The following is a 14,490-nucleotide window of genomic DNA, read 5'->3' as shown; positions in this document are numbered from 1 at the left end:
CTGGTGGCGGGGGAAAGGGGCTTTTGTTCCAAACCTAAGGGAGATTAGCTCTCAATCACCCTGAAACCCATCTTCTGGCGAACCCCGGGAGACCCAGATGCCTGCGGGGAGAGGCGGGACTCTTGCAGAGGTGCGCCCAGCAATCAGTGTTTGCTGCGCTGGAGTGCGGAACGAAGGGACTTAGATACGTGGAAGGCAGAAGGACCAGACTCACAGCCATCGCGGCTCGCCGCACCATGGCCTGTTGGCGCCCTGAGACCCCGCCCCGCCCTGGGACCCGCCCCGCACGTTTTGAAGACCTGCCCCGCAAGTCTTGCAGGCACACCTGCGCCCCAAGCAACGGCTTATGCATGTGGGTGGACTGCCCTCTGGCAGCGGACCAGATGATCTGCTGTTCTAGTCGGACTGCTCCAGGGCCACTCAGACAGGAGGAAGAAACTACAGTTTTTGCTGTAATCCTTGCTGAGTGCCTAAGGCAGTAGCTGATCTACACCCCATTGGAGACCCAGAAACGAGGGCATCTAGTGGTCTGTGGGAGATGACACCAGATTTCAACCACGTGCATAAGGGACACATTCAACGGGAATATTCAGTGAGCGCCAAAGCTTTGCTGCACCAAGACCCGGCCCATAAACGTGTCTCCTGCACAGCAACTCTTCCTTTATAGACAAAGAGAGCCCTCCCAGTGACACCAACAACAATCATGACTTAACTATACAAAGGAGGACCAAGATGGAGGCATAGGGCGGAAGCCTGATTGTTGCCTACCACAACAACTTTGAGACTACGACAAGAGAGCAGAGCAGACACCATCCAAGACCACCATAGGGCTGGCTGAGTAGATGCTCTACAACTAGAATAAAAGAGGGGTATGTGGGATGATGCTGATGCCGGTGACCCAAAGACCACACTTTAAGAACTACAGCTCGGGCGACACAAAAGAACTATGGCTCAGGCGATGCAACAGCGGCCTGGAACGTGCTCGGCGCAGTTCCCCCGGCGGTCTCCGGCTGAGGGGACGGCTCCACTGGCAGCCAAGCACGGACAGACGAGCCCCTATGAGACATGGGGTGGGAGACTCCGCGCTTGCTGACCTCTGAGTCCGTCAGGAATCTCAACGCCCCGGAGGCGGCCAGGTGCGCATGCTCGGCGACCTGCCACCGATGCAGACCCAAGGGCCGACGCAGCGACGCCAGACTGGCCCACCGCCATGCACCGGGTGCACCGGAGCTTCGCCGAGCCGCCGCCCGACGAGTTCTGCAGCAGCCATACTGGAGCTCTGGAAGGATGGCCAGGGGAATTGCTGAGGGGGGATTGACCGGCAGGAATTGGGATCGGGAAGACGGGGCCCCGCTGAGACCCGGGTGCGGGCGGGGTTGCGCGCCTCTGGGCTCGGGTGTGGTCACACGCCTCTGGGTATAAGTGAGGCCTCACGTCCCTGGGTCTAGGTGAGGCCACATGCCCCTGGGTCCAGGTGAGGCCGGACTCCGGGTCCAGGTGAGGCCAAGTGCCCCTGGACCCGGATGACGCTGGATCCCGTGCCCGGGCGAGGCCAAGCGCCCCTGGGTCTGGGAGAGCCCACACACCCCTGGGTCCAGGCGAGACCATGTGTCCCTGGATCCGGGTGAGGCCGCGTGCACCTAGGCCCGGGTGAGCCCAAGTGGCCCTGGGTCTGGGAGAGGCCAAGCGTCCCTGGGTCCGGGTGAGACCATGTGTCCCTGGATCCGGGTGAGGCCTCGTGCACCTAGGCCCGGGTGAGGCCACGTGCCCCTGGGTCTGGGAGAGGCCAAGCATCCCTGGGTCCGGGCGAGACCATGTGTCCCTGGATCCGGATGAAGCCTCGTGCACCTAGGCCCGGGTGAGCCCAAGTGGCCCTGGGTCTGGGAGTGGCCAAGCGTCCCTGGGTCCGGGTGAGACCATGCGTCCCTGGATCCGGGTGAGGCCTCGTGCACCTAGGCCCGGGTGAGCCCAAGTGGCCCTGGGTCTGGGAGAGGCCAAGCGTCCCTGGGTCCGGGTGAGACCATGCGTCCCAGGATCCGGGTGAGGCCTCGTGCACCTAGGCCCGGGTGAGCCCAAGTGGCCCTGGGTCGGGGAGAGGCCAAGCGTCCCTGGGTCCGGGTGAGACCATGTGTCCCTGGATCCGGGTGAGGCCTCGTGCACCTAGGCCCGGGTGAGCCCAAGTGGCCCTGGGTCTGGGAGAGGCCAAGCATCCCTGGGTCCGGGTGAGACCATGTGTCCCTGGATCCGGGTGAGGCCTCGTGCACCTAGGCCCGGGTGAGCCCAAGTGGCCCTGGGTCTGGGAGAGGCCAAGCATCCCTGGGTCCGGGTGAGACCATGTGTCCCTGGATCCGGGTGAGGCCTCGTGCACCTAGGCCCGGATGAGACCAAGTGGCCCTGGGTCTGGGAGAGGCCAAGCATCCCTGGGTCCGGGTGAGACCATGTGTCCCTGGATCCGGGTGAGGCCTCGTGCACCTAGGCCCGGGTGAGCCCAAGTGGCCCTGGGTCTGGGAGAGGCCAAGCGTCCCTGGGTCCAGGTGAGACCATGTGTCCCTGGATCCGGGTGAGGCCTCGTGCACCTAGGCCCGGGAGAGCCCAAGTGGCCCTGGGTCGGGGAGAGGCCAAGCGTCCCTGGGTCCGGGTGAGACCATGTGTCCCTGGATCCGGGTGAGGCCTCGTGCACCTAGGCCCGGGTGAGCCCACGTGGCCCTGGGTCGGGGAGAGGCCAAGCATCCCTGGGTCCGGGTGAGACCATGCGTCCCTGGATCCGGGTGAGGCCTCGTGCACCTAGGCCCGGGTGAGCCCAAGTGGCCCTGGGTCTGGGAGTGGCCAAGCATCCCTGGGTCCGGGTGAGACCATGTGTCCCTGGATCCGGGTGAGGCCTCGTGCACCTAGGCCCGGGTGAGCTCAAGTGGCCCTGGGTCTGGGAGAGGCCAAGCGTCCCTGGGTCCTGGTGAGACCATGCGTCCCTGGATCCGGGTGAGGCCTCGTGCACCTAGGCCCGGGTGAGCCCAAGTGGCCCTGGGTCGGGGAGAGGCCAAGCGTCCCTGGGTCCGGGTGAGACCATGCGTCCCTGGATCCGGGTGAGGCCTCGTGCTCCTAGGCCCGGGTGAGCCCAAGTGGCCCTGGGTCTGGGAGTGGCCAAGCATCCCTGGGTCCGGGTGAGACCATGTGTCCCTGGATCCGGGTGAGGCCTCGTGCACCTAGGCCCGGGTGAGCCCAAGTGGCCCTGGGTCTGGGAGAGGCCAAGCGTCCCTGGGTCCGGGTGAGACCATGTGTCCCTGGATCCGGGTGAGGCCTCGTGCACCTAGGCCCGGGTGAGCCCAAGTGGCCCTGGGTCTGGGAGAGGCCAAGCGTCCCTGGGTCCGGGTGAGACCATGCGTCCCTGGATCCGGGTGAGGCCTCGTGCACCTAGGCCCGGGTGAGCCCAAGTGGCCCTGGGTCTGGGAGTGGCCAAACGTTCCTGGGTCCGGGTGAGACCATGCGTCCCTGGATCCGGGTGAGGCCTCGTGCACCTAGGCCCGGGTGAGCCCAAGTGGCCCTGGGTCGGGGAGAGGCCAAGCGTCCCTGGGTCCGGGTGAGACCATGTGTCCCTGGATCCGGGTGAGGCCTCGTGCACCTAGGCCCGGGTGAGCCCAAGTGGCCCTGGGTCTGGGAGAGGCCAAGCGTCCCTGGGTCTGGGTGAGACCATGCGTCCCTGGATCCGGGTGAGGCCTCGTGCACCTAGGCCCGGGTGAGCCCAAGTGGCCCTGGGTCTGGGAGAGGCCAAGCATCCCTGGGTCCGGGTGAGACCATGTGTCCCTGGATCCGGGTGAGGCCTCGTGCACCTAGGCCCGGGTGAGCCCAAGTGGCCCTGGGTCGGGGAGAGGCCAAGCGTCCCTGGGTCCGGGTGAGACCATGCGTCCCTGGATCCGGGTGAGGCCTCGTGCACCTAGGCCCGGGTGAGCCCAAGTGGCCCTGGGTCGGGGAGAGGCCAAGCGTCCCTGGGTCTGGGTGAGACCCTGCGTCCCTGGATCCGGGTGAGGCCTCGTGCACCTAGGCCCGGGTGAGCCCAAGTGGCCCTGGGTCGGGGAGAGGCCAAGCATCCCTGGGTCCGGGTGAGACCATGCGTCCCTGGATCCGGGTGAGGCCTCGTGCACCTAGGCCCGGGTGAGCCCAAGTGGCCCTGGGTCGGGGAGAGGCCAAGCGTCCCTGGGTCCGGGTGAGACCATGCGTCCCTGGATCCGGGTGAGGCCTCATGCACCTAGGCCCGGGTGAGCCCAAGTGGCCCTGGGTCTGGGAGTGGCCAAGCATCCCTGGGTCTGGGTGAGACCATGCGTCCCTGGATCCGGGTGAGGCCTCGTGCACCTAGGCCCGGGTGAGCCCAAGTGGCCCTGGATCTGGGAGTGGCCAAACGTTCCTGGGTCCGGGTGAGACCATGCGTCCCTGGATCCGGGTGAGGCCTCGTGCACCTAGGCCCGGGTGAGCCCAAGTGGCCCTGGGTCGGGGAGAGGCCAAGCGTCCCTGGGTCCGGGTGAGACCATGCGTCCCTGGATCCGGGTGAGGCCTCGTGCTCCTAGGCCCGGGTGAGCCCAAGTGGCCCTGGGTCTGGGAGTGGCCAAGCATCCCTGGGTCCGGGTGAGACCATGTGTCCCTGGATCCGGGTGAGGCCTCGTGCACCTAGGCCCGGGTGAGCCCAAGTGGCCCTGGGTCTGGGAGAGGCCAAGCGTCCCTGGGTCCGGGTGAGACCATGCGTCCCTGGATCCGGGTGAGGCCTCGTGCACCTAGGCCCGGGTGAGCCCAAGTGGCCCTGGGTCTGGGAGAGGCCAAGCGTCCCTGGGTCCGGGTGAGACCATGCGTCCCTGGATCCGGGTGAGGCCTCGTGCACCTAGGCCCGGGTGAGCCCAAGTGGCCCTGGGTCTGGGAGTGGCCAAACGTTCCTGGGTCCGGGTGAGACCATGCGTCCCTGGATCCGGGTGAGGCCTCGTGCACCTAGGCCCGGGTGAGCCCAAGTGGCCCTGGGTCGGGGAGAGGCCAAGCGTCCCTGGGTCCGGGTGAGACCATGTGTCCCTGGATCCGGGTGAGGCCTCGTGCACCTAGGCCCGGGTGAGCCCAAGTGGCCCTGGGTCTGGGAGAGGCCAAGCGTCCCTGGGTCTGGGTGAGACCATGCGTCCCTGGATCCGGGTGAGGCCTCGTGCACCTAGGCCCGGGTGAGCCCAAGTGGCCCTGGGTCTGGGAGAGGCCAAGCATCCCTGGGTCCGGGTGAGACCATGTGTCCCTGGATCCGGGTGAGGCCTCGTGCACCTAGGCCCGGGTGAGCCCAAGTGGCCCTGGGTCGGGGAGAGGCCAAGCGTCCCTGGGTCCGGGTGAGACCATGCGTCCCTGGATCCGGGTGAGGCCTCGTGCACCTAGGCCCGGGTGAGCCCAAGTGGCCCTGGGTCGGGGAGAGGCCAAGCGTCCCTGGGTCTGGGTGAGACCATGCGTCCCTGGATCCGGGTGAGGCCTCGTGCACCTAGGCCCGGGTGAGCCCAAGTGGCCCTGGGTCGGGGAGAGGCCAAGCATCCCTGGGTCGGGGTGAGACCATGCGTCCCTGGATCCGGGTGAGGCCTCGTGCACCTAGGCCCGGGTGAGCCCAAGTGGCCCTGGGTCGGGGTGAGGCCAAGCGTCCCTGGGTCCGGGTGAGACCATGCGTCCCTGGATCCGGGTGAGGCCTCATGCACCTAGGCCCGGGTGAGCCCAAGTGGCCCTGGGTCTGGGAGTGGCCAAGCATCCCTGGGTCTGGGTGAGACCATGCGTCCCTGGATCCGGGTGAGGCCTCGTGCACCTAGGCCCGGGTGAGCCCAAGTGGCCCTGGATCTGGGAGTGGCCAAACGTTCCTGGGTCCGGGTGAGACCATGCGTCCCTGGATCCGGGTGAGGCCTCGTGCACCTAGGCCCGGGTGAGCCCAAGTGGCCCTGGGTCGGGGAGAGGCCAAGCGTCCCTGGGTCTGGGTGAGACCATGTGTCCCTGGATCCGGGTGAGGCCTCGTGCACCTAGGCCCGGGTGAGCCCAAGTGGCCCTGGGTCTGGGAGTGGCCAAACGTTCCTGGGTTCGGGTGAGACCATGTGTCCCTGGATCCGGGTGAGGCCTCGTGCACCTAGGCCCGGGTGAGCCCAAGTGGCCCTGGGTCTGGGAGAGGCCAAGCGTCCCTGGGTCCGGGTGAGACCATGCGTCCCTGGATCCGGGTGAGGCCTCGTGCACCTAGGCCCGGGTGAGCCCAAGTGGCCCTGGGTCTGGGAGAGGCCAAGCGTCCCTGGGTCCGGGTGAGACCATGCGTCCCTGGATCCGGGTGAGGCCTCGTGCACCTAGGCCCGGGTGAGCCCAAGTGGCCCTGGGTCGGGGAGAGGCCAAGCGTCCCTGGGTCCGGGTGAGACCATGCGTCCCTGGATCCGGGTGAGGCCTCGTTCACCTAGGCCCGGGTGAGCCCAAGTGGCCCTGGGTCTGGGAGTGGCCAAGCGTCCCTGGGTCCGGGTGAGACCATGCGTCCCTGGATCCGGGTGAGGCCTCGTGCACCTAGGCCCGGGTGAGCCCAAGTGGCCCTGGGTCTGGTAGAGGCCAAGCGTCCCTGGGTCCGGGTGAGACCATGCGTCCCTGGATCCGGGTGAGGCCTCGTGCACCTAGGCCCGGGTGAGCCCAAGTGGCCCTGGGTCGGGGAGAGGCCAAGCGTCCCTGGGTCCGGGTGAGACCATGCGTCCCTGGATCCGGGTGAGGCCTCGTGCACCTAGGCCCGGGTGAGCCCAAGTGGCCCTGGGTCGGGGAGAGGCCAAGCGTCCCTGGGTCTGGGTGAGACCATGCGTCCCTGGATCCGGGTGAGGCCTCGTGCACCTAGGCCCGGGTGAGCCCAAGTGGCCCTGGGTCGGGGAGAGGCCAAGCGTCCCTGGGTCTGGGTGAGACCATGCGTCCCTGGATCCGGGTGAGGCCTCGTGCACCTAGGCCCGGGTGAGCCCAAGTGGCCCTGGGTCTGGGAGAGGCCAAGCGTCCCTGGGTCCGGGTGAGACCATGCGTCCCTGGATCCGGGTGAGGCCTCGTGCACCTAGGCCCGGGTGAGCCCAAGTGGCCCTGGGTCTGGGAGAGGCCAAACGTTCCTGGGTCTGGGTGAGACCATGTGTCCCTGGATCCGGGTGAGGCCTCGTGCACCTAGGCCCGGGTGAGCCCAAGTGGCCCTGGGTCTGGGAGAGGCCAAACGTTCCTGGGTCTGGGTGAGACCATGTGTCCCTGGATCCGGGTGAGGCCTCGTGAACCTAGGCCCGGGTGAGGCCACGTGCCCCTGGGTCTGGGAGAGGCCAAGCATCCCTGGGTCCGGGTGAGACCATGTGTCCCTGGATCCGGGTGAGGCCTTGTGAAACTAAGCCCAGGTGAGGCCACGTGCCCCTGGGTCTGGGAGAGGCCAAGCGTCCCTGGGTACGGGTGAAGCCAGATCCTGGGTCCGGGTGAGGCCGTGCGCCCCTGGATCCATCCGGGTGAGGCTGGGTCCCAGGCCCGGGTGAGACCACGCGCCCCTTGGGTATGGGTGAGGCCACGTGCCCCTTAGTCCAGGTGACGCCGTGCCCCTGGGTTCGGCCGAGACCAAACCAGAGGGAGTCGGACCTCCATTACCACCATTTGTCCACCATCCAGAGCTGAGGGGTCAGTGCTGACATGTACACATAAGGAACTACTGGTCATCGAAATTGGGTCTCAAAAGAACTGTTGGTCCAGGGGGAAGCTCGCCACAGATTGATTCATTTGCCTGTCAGCATAAATATTATTGCTCGTCTCACATTCAGTTCTTATTAGTATATATCTAGTGACATTTGATCTTGTTCATCTAGAGGAAATGATGAACAACATAGACTGAGGAACAAGAACAGAACCAGAAGTAAGGAGGCATCAATCGGACTATCGGGCCTCAGAGGGAGGATAGGGGAGGGTAGGGGGAGGGTGGGGGGAGGGGGAGAGTTCAACCAAAGGACCTGCATGCATGCATATAAGCCTATCCAACGGTTAAGTTCAACAGGGGATTGGGGCCTGCGTGGGGAGAGGGGTGGGATGGGAATGGGGGGATGAGGACAAATATGTGACACCTTAATCAATAAAGAAATTAAAAATAAAAAAAAAAAAAAAAAAAAGACGGAAAAGCTAAAACCAAATCCTTAGGCAAACAGAGCAAGAAGAGTTTTAAATAATGAAATAACATGGCTGAATTTGTGATATGAGCATTCCAACAGGATATTTAAGAGGTTATTATAGTGTTAAAGCAAAAGCTGCTGGAAGAAATGGCAATGGCAATGGGAAGAAAAGAATGAATTCAATGGACAGTGGAGAGGTATATTTGAATCCCTTCAACATGTGTTCGGGTGTTAGTGAGTTTAGTAAGAGCAAGAAGTCAAGGCTGATCCCCATCCCAGGATTCACTGGGTAACTAGGTACACAGGGATTCTAACCATCAGAAGGACTGGAGGAGGAAGAGCAAGTTAGTAATAGGATTGGCTCGACTATTATAGGGAAGCTCTGTAAAGATGAGTTCTATTTTGAACACACTTGGTTTGACGTGGAGTATCCAGATGAAGATTTCCAATGAGTAAATATGTAGTCTTGTGGTCAGGCTTAGAAATATAAATGGGGGTGTCACTAGCAGAGGGTTCAGTCGGTTTTGCATTCTGGCTAGATGTTTTGTAGGCACTCTTGCTAAGACTGACAACAACGATGAATAACAAATGATCTCACTCTGAAGTCTAGTAAGGAACAAAGACACAACTATTTATTATACCTTATTTTCCTAATATGTCAGCTATAGGAATCTTATTCATATAAATGATTCATTCTATATACTATTCCCTTGTCAATACAGACTTGACTTACCTTTCAGCCACATTATTATTTTAAATAACTCTTGGTCATTCTTAAGAGTAACAACTATCAAAGCAGTGAATTACTAATTCTGTATGATACACTTTCTGATTCTAAGGACATAAGAATAAAGAGTTTATTCCAGCTAGAAAATCATTACCTGGGATATTATACTTCTTACAGTATGCCCTTTGTATCACGCTTTGTGAAGGGCAAGTTAGTTATACTTCATAAGTCAATGAAGATTTGGCAGCTGTGGTGTCATTTAGGTAGAAGGAGAACCAGTCAAACAGAGCTCTTACTTTTGTCCCTTTAAAATACCAGCTCACTTTGAAAAGTAGGTGAATCAACCTAAGTACAGTTGGCTTGTGGGGAAGAAATGATCATTGGAAAAAGTGTGATTAAAAAGTCCTCATAGTTACCCTAACAAAAGTCAGGAATTCACTGACAAAAAATAAAATAAAATCAGAAGCAGTGTTTAAATAAATTGTAGAAATGGTAGAATTGTCATTCATGAAACTATTTTGTGAAACTCATGTTCTGTGACTTTAATCCATATTTAAACAGTACATATCCCTCTGGCTACCAGTCCATGCTTTGAGCAAGTTGCCACATACAAAGAATAACTTGAAGAGTCTGCTGGCTCTTGAAAGAAGGAAACATTGATTAGACAGTTTTCTGGAAATGTGTGTTGACTTGTATTCACAGCCTTTGCTAAAATGGATTGTTCACATAATGCATCGGCTGTCCTCTGAGTTCCACAGAACAGAAAATGTCCAACCTTGTTGCTGGAAGTTCTCCAAATGACATATTTTTTTTCTTTTCTTTTCTATTATCATGAAACAGGGAAGGCCATGGCAAAATTTCGGTATTTGCTGTCAAAATGGCTTTGGCCACATTGTGCGGAGGGAAGATCATGGACAAATTAAGATGTAAGTTGCTCTTTGTGTTTCTCTTCGCTTTTCTCTCCTCCACACCCTATTCCCCTCTTCCTCAGCCCTGCCATGACCCCTGCTCACCTGTGTCTTTCCTCATGCTGTGGCCGTTGTTTGAAATATGATCTTTTTTAAATTATATTTTTATTGATTTCAGAGAGGAAGGGAGCGGGGGGGGGGGGGGGGGGGGGCGGGGCGGGCGAGAGAGAGAGAAACATCAGTGATGAGAGAGAATCTTTGATCGGCTGCCTCCTGCACAGCCCATCCTGGGGATTGAGCCCACAATCCGTGCATGTGCCCTGACCATGGAATCAAACAGTGACCTCTTGGTTCATAGGTCGATGCTCAATCACTGAGCCGCACTGGCCAGGCTGAAATATGATCTTTATTGATCTTCATTGATCTTTGGATTTTGTCATAGAAATATTTTCGTATTAGATGAGTGTTAATAAAAGGAATGTTTTCCTTCTACTTACAGATTATTATTGATAACTTGTTGAGTGTTACCAACTAGACTTTGTGATATTGAAGTAAGATATATTTGCTTTCAAGTTCATTGTACTGTACTGCCCTACAGACAAGTCCATCATTATAAGGACTTGAAGGACCGCCTTCCTTTATTAGGTAATCCAAAGCCAAAGCTCCCGGTATGTTTCTTCATTCTCAGCCGCGCTGTTCAAATCACTAGAAACTCCAACCGTGCCAAAGGAAACATTGCCAGGGTAGGGGGCATGGTAATTGTGTAGAGACACTGTAGACTGAGAGCTAACTGGATGCCAGTCAAAGCACGATAGCCACAGTGCATTGAGTGATAATGGGGCTTTTATGTACCTTTGTCACTAACATGTAGAGTTTTAAACCGACAGAACAGTGGGAGTGTTTTGGTTGGTTGATTTGTTGTAGGTAAAGAAGCTGAGACTCAGAGAGTTAAAGTAAATCACATACTTTAGAAGTAAAATGGCACCAGATGTGAAGCCTGACTATTTTCCCTGTACCAGTGGTATGTATAGAATCACCTGGAATGCTTTTTAAAACATGGATTTTGGGTCCCACTCCCAGAATTTCTGATTCAGTGGGCCTAGGGGCGGGGAGTGGGGGCAAGAATTTTCATATATAGTCAGTTTAAAATGAGGGACATGCTGCCATTTAAAAGAAAAATTAACCCTCTCCCTTACACTAAATATCATGCGTTTACGTCAAACGTTGAGTAAGAGAACGCTGTGATGGGAACTAGGAGGCCCATGTCGTAAGCCCAGCAGTGTGACTGCTTTACTGAGTTACCCTGTGGAAGTTGCTTCACTTCTTAGTCCTCAGCTTCCTGTCTGCCCTAAATTTGGGGGGTTTGTTAGATACCATGGGCTCCCTCCTGGCTGCATCATCTGTGACTCACAGCCTCTTCTGAATGTGACCTCCTGCTCCTGGATGCACCAGGAGGGGCTGACTGAAGGAAGATACAGAAACGAGTCCTTTGTTCCTTTGGAATTCCCCCACACTTTCTCGAAGGCAGAGAGGGTCATGTCATTGGATCAGCAGATAAGTGGAAGGTGAATGGAAGCCCCCATGACCTCACACTCCCCTCACTTCCAGAAACCTCCTTTCATGGAATGGCCAAATGGAGGCAGCATCCAGAGAAGCCCTCGCAGGCAGGCGTTACAAAGGCCAGTCTAGTTCTCTTTAGTTAGCCTGAAAGATGTAGAAAATTAGAAACTATCTGTGCCAAGACTTGACTGAGGGATAATAGCCCAATTAGAAGGTGGCAGAACCAATGTTGTTGTTCTTTTAAAAAACAGTGTCCGTGTGATTAGATACTGTGGGGCCCCTCTTCGGAAGAGACAGAAAAAAGCCCTGGGTTCCTTTGGAATGTCCCCCACTTGCTCGAAGGCAGAGCTGTGCCGTCCAGGAGGCATTTCCTCCGGGGTGAGCAGGGAGGAGAACGGTTAGCACAGCAGCCAGAACTGCGGGGGTCTTGCCTGTTGACCTCGGGTCACTGTTGACCACTTATGCTGAGGACATTAGACACATGGGTGTGTTTTTCAGACTAAACATTTCCAAACACTTATTCAGTGTCATGCCAACTGGCACCTGGATGAAAGGGTCGCATGTTAAAGTAAGTTTGAGGAAAACGGGAGAGAATGGTTTTCCGCAGTTCGGCACTCACAGCCCTTCATTAACCAGGTTGATCCTGTGCCATCAAGGACCCTGGTGTTTTCCGTGTTTCCACTCAGCTCTCCTCGGTGGCTCCTCGGGGACAAGTGGGTATGGCAGGAGTAATTGGCTGCAAATAAATTAGAAATTGTAAAAAGCAAAACGAGTAGAAAACCCACAGACAGTGTAAAGCTGAGTTTTGAAAACTGCTTTGAAATGCATCAGAAGGGACAACAAACCCAGGTTGCAGCACAGTTTCCAATGCCCAGGGCCACCGGGAGCCAGCCAGCATGCAGGGTGTTCCTTGTGCACCTGCAGGCAGCCCGAGTGTGCGCGCACCCCCTGCAGCCGCAGGACTCAGCAACCTAAGCCAACTGACCTCATATAGTCCTCCTGTCAAACTGTTCTTGCTCTGATTACAGCCTGTTGTTTTGTTTGTTTGTTTGTTTGTTTTTTCTGTGGCCTGTTGTTTTATTGAGATGTTGCGCTTGTTTATATTTCTGCTCGGGGCTCCTGGGTAGTCCTGAGGACCTTAAGGAATCCTGAACCCAGTGCTGTGGGCCTGGGATGCCAAGTGCTGTTCTGGAGCTTCCCGGAGGCTTGTTTTGTTTTCTAGAAAAGACCAGTATTATGTCAAGCACCAAGCACTGTGTATTCGTTGAGCTTCTATTACTGAACTGGTTGTTCTGCCCCCACGCCTGTCCCCAAGGTCACTAGCCTGCCTTGAATTCTTCCGTGTCTCCCCAGCATCTCTGGACACACAGTCGACACTCCTTCGTGGAGCTTTGGAAGCTCTCCCTGTCTCCCCCTCACCTCCCCCAGGCGCCGTGTGGCTCCTGACACAGTGAGCTACTTGCTGATGGTTGAGTGCCTCATGCTTGAGCACGCTCCTCCGCACCCTGACCCAGCTTCCTAAGCCTGGCGACCCCTAATTGTCCTCTATGCCGGCCGAGCGCTCACCTCTGTGAGAAAACCTTCCCTGACCCACTCCGCCCTCTGGGAGCCCCCTCTCTGAGCTCCTGCACACCCTACTATTCCCACCTTCACGCCACCATGCTATAAGGTATGATGCCATATGACGCATGACGTACATATGTTGCTGTCATCCTCAACAGACTTGGACCTTCCAGAGGGCGTGACGGGGACCTCCCAGAGGGCAAGACTAGGATCTCCTTATTTTTCTGTATATTCACTGCTGAGCACAATTACATACATTTAGTACGTGCTAAGTTAATTCTAGTTGAGTGAATCAACAAATCTAAGTTCTTCTACAGCATCTGTCATTGTATGGTACTATAGGAAAAACAAAGGTGGTTAGCGTATCATTTGGGACATTGCAGAACAATTCCAATAGGGAGGCAGCACCTAACTATATGAAGTAAATGACAGAGAAAATGTGACTCGAATTTAATAATAAAAATAGCTACCATTTATGTGTACTAGGTGCCACGCACTATGTGAGTGCTTTACATCTCTGTACTTTTCACCTATTAACTAATTTAATCTTTGAAATGGCCCTCTATTTGGTATACATACATATGCGTTACATCCTATAAGCATATTACATATGTGTGTGTGTGTGTGTGTGTGTGTGTGTGTGTAAAACAGCCTAGAACTAAGGTACAAACACTTGTTTTGATAGCTTCTTCAGAGTCCCCTCCTTTATTTTTAAAAACCTGAGTGGCATTAACAGTCACTTCCCTTTCATCCCAGGGACCGAACCCTAGTTTGGCTGTTGCTTAACAAATTTCATCAACATCAATGAGGCTCATATTAGCTTCGAGTCTGCGAAAGGTCACTGTTGCTCTCCTCCTGCTTTCACTCTAGTTAGAGATGTTGTCTAAATTCTTTCCTGGGAGATTTGAAAGGCCTCGTCTACTTCTCACAATGTGCCTTGGCCTAGAAGACCGCCAGGATGGCCCAGTTATGCTCACACCAACCTGCCTAAAGACAGACAAAATGGCAGCTCTGATACACAAGCCCATTGGTTTTCCTAGGTTTCTTTTTCCCCCTTTCATTGGAATTCTCGAGTTTCTATATTGGGAATTACATAAAGAGTTTTTGGTTGTAGTGCTGCCTTTGGCAACCTTTTTATTTTTGACTAAATATAATGAAACACAAGAGATAAAATTCATTAGGTAAACAACATTGTGCAGGTGGGTAAGAACAACATTAATTTTGTTGCTCAAGTAGAATTTCTATAGCCTCACAGTTGATAAACTATTTGAAACACAGTAGAAATCCTTTAAAACTGGAGTATTTAAAGAAAATGAGAGCCAATCCACATCCTTATCACATAATTCAATGAAAGTCTGTAATGTGCTTAGCATCTGACTGCGGTATAAAGAAATGTCTCCAGATTACATTTCGACCTTGAAAAATGAAGCCCAAAATGAAGAGAGGGAGTGCATTGGATTGACAATAGTTTACCCCGGCAGCTGTGCTGGCCTCATTACACTCTAGCATGGTGACAAACTAAATGATAGCACACCCTTTCGTTCCCAGAGTGACATTTCCACAGAAGAATTATAAAGCACCTGGGGAAATTATGCCGTTAATATGCATT

At 56.0% G+C, this 14,490-nt stretch overlaps 1 protein-coding gene across 4 annotated transcripts in view; it reads left to right on the top strand.

The window, feature by feature from the left end:
- DTNA (dystrobrevin alpha) overlaps positions 1 to 14,490 on the top strand; it is a 220,514-nt gene that overhangs the window by 144,209 nt on the left and 61,815 nt on the right. For all 4 annotated transcript variants that reach the window (XM_054723821.1, XM_028155711.2, XM_008148310.2 and 1 more), the window contains exon 6: positions 9,691 to 9,776. In XM_054723821.1, coding sequence (XP_054579796.1) covers positions 9,691 to 9,776 — 86 coding nt within the window. The remainder of the gene's footprint in view (positions 1 to 9,690; positions 9,777 to 14,490) is intronic.

The sequence above is a fragment of the Eptesicus fuscus genome, chromosome 12 (assembly GCF_027574615.1).
Source record: "Eptesicus fuscus isolate TK198812 chromosome 12, DD_ASM_mEF_20220401, whole genome shotgun sequence".
NCBI lineage: Eukaryota > Metazoa > Chordata > Mammalia > Chiroptera > Vespertilionidae > Eptesicus > Eptesicus fuscus.
This window is presented reverse-complemented; position numbering and strand designations above follow the sequence as displayed.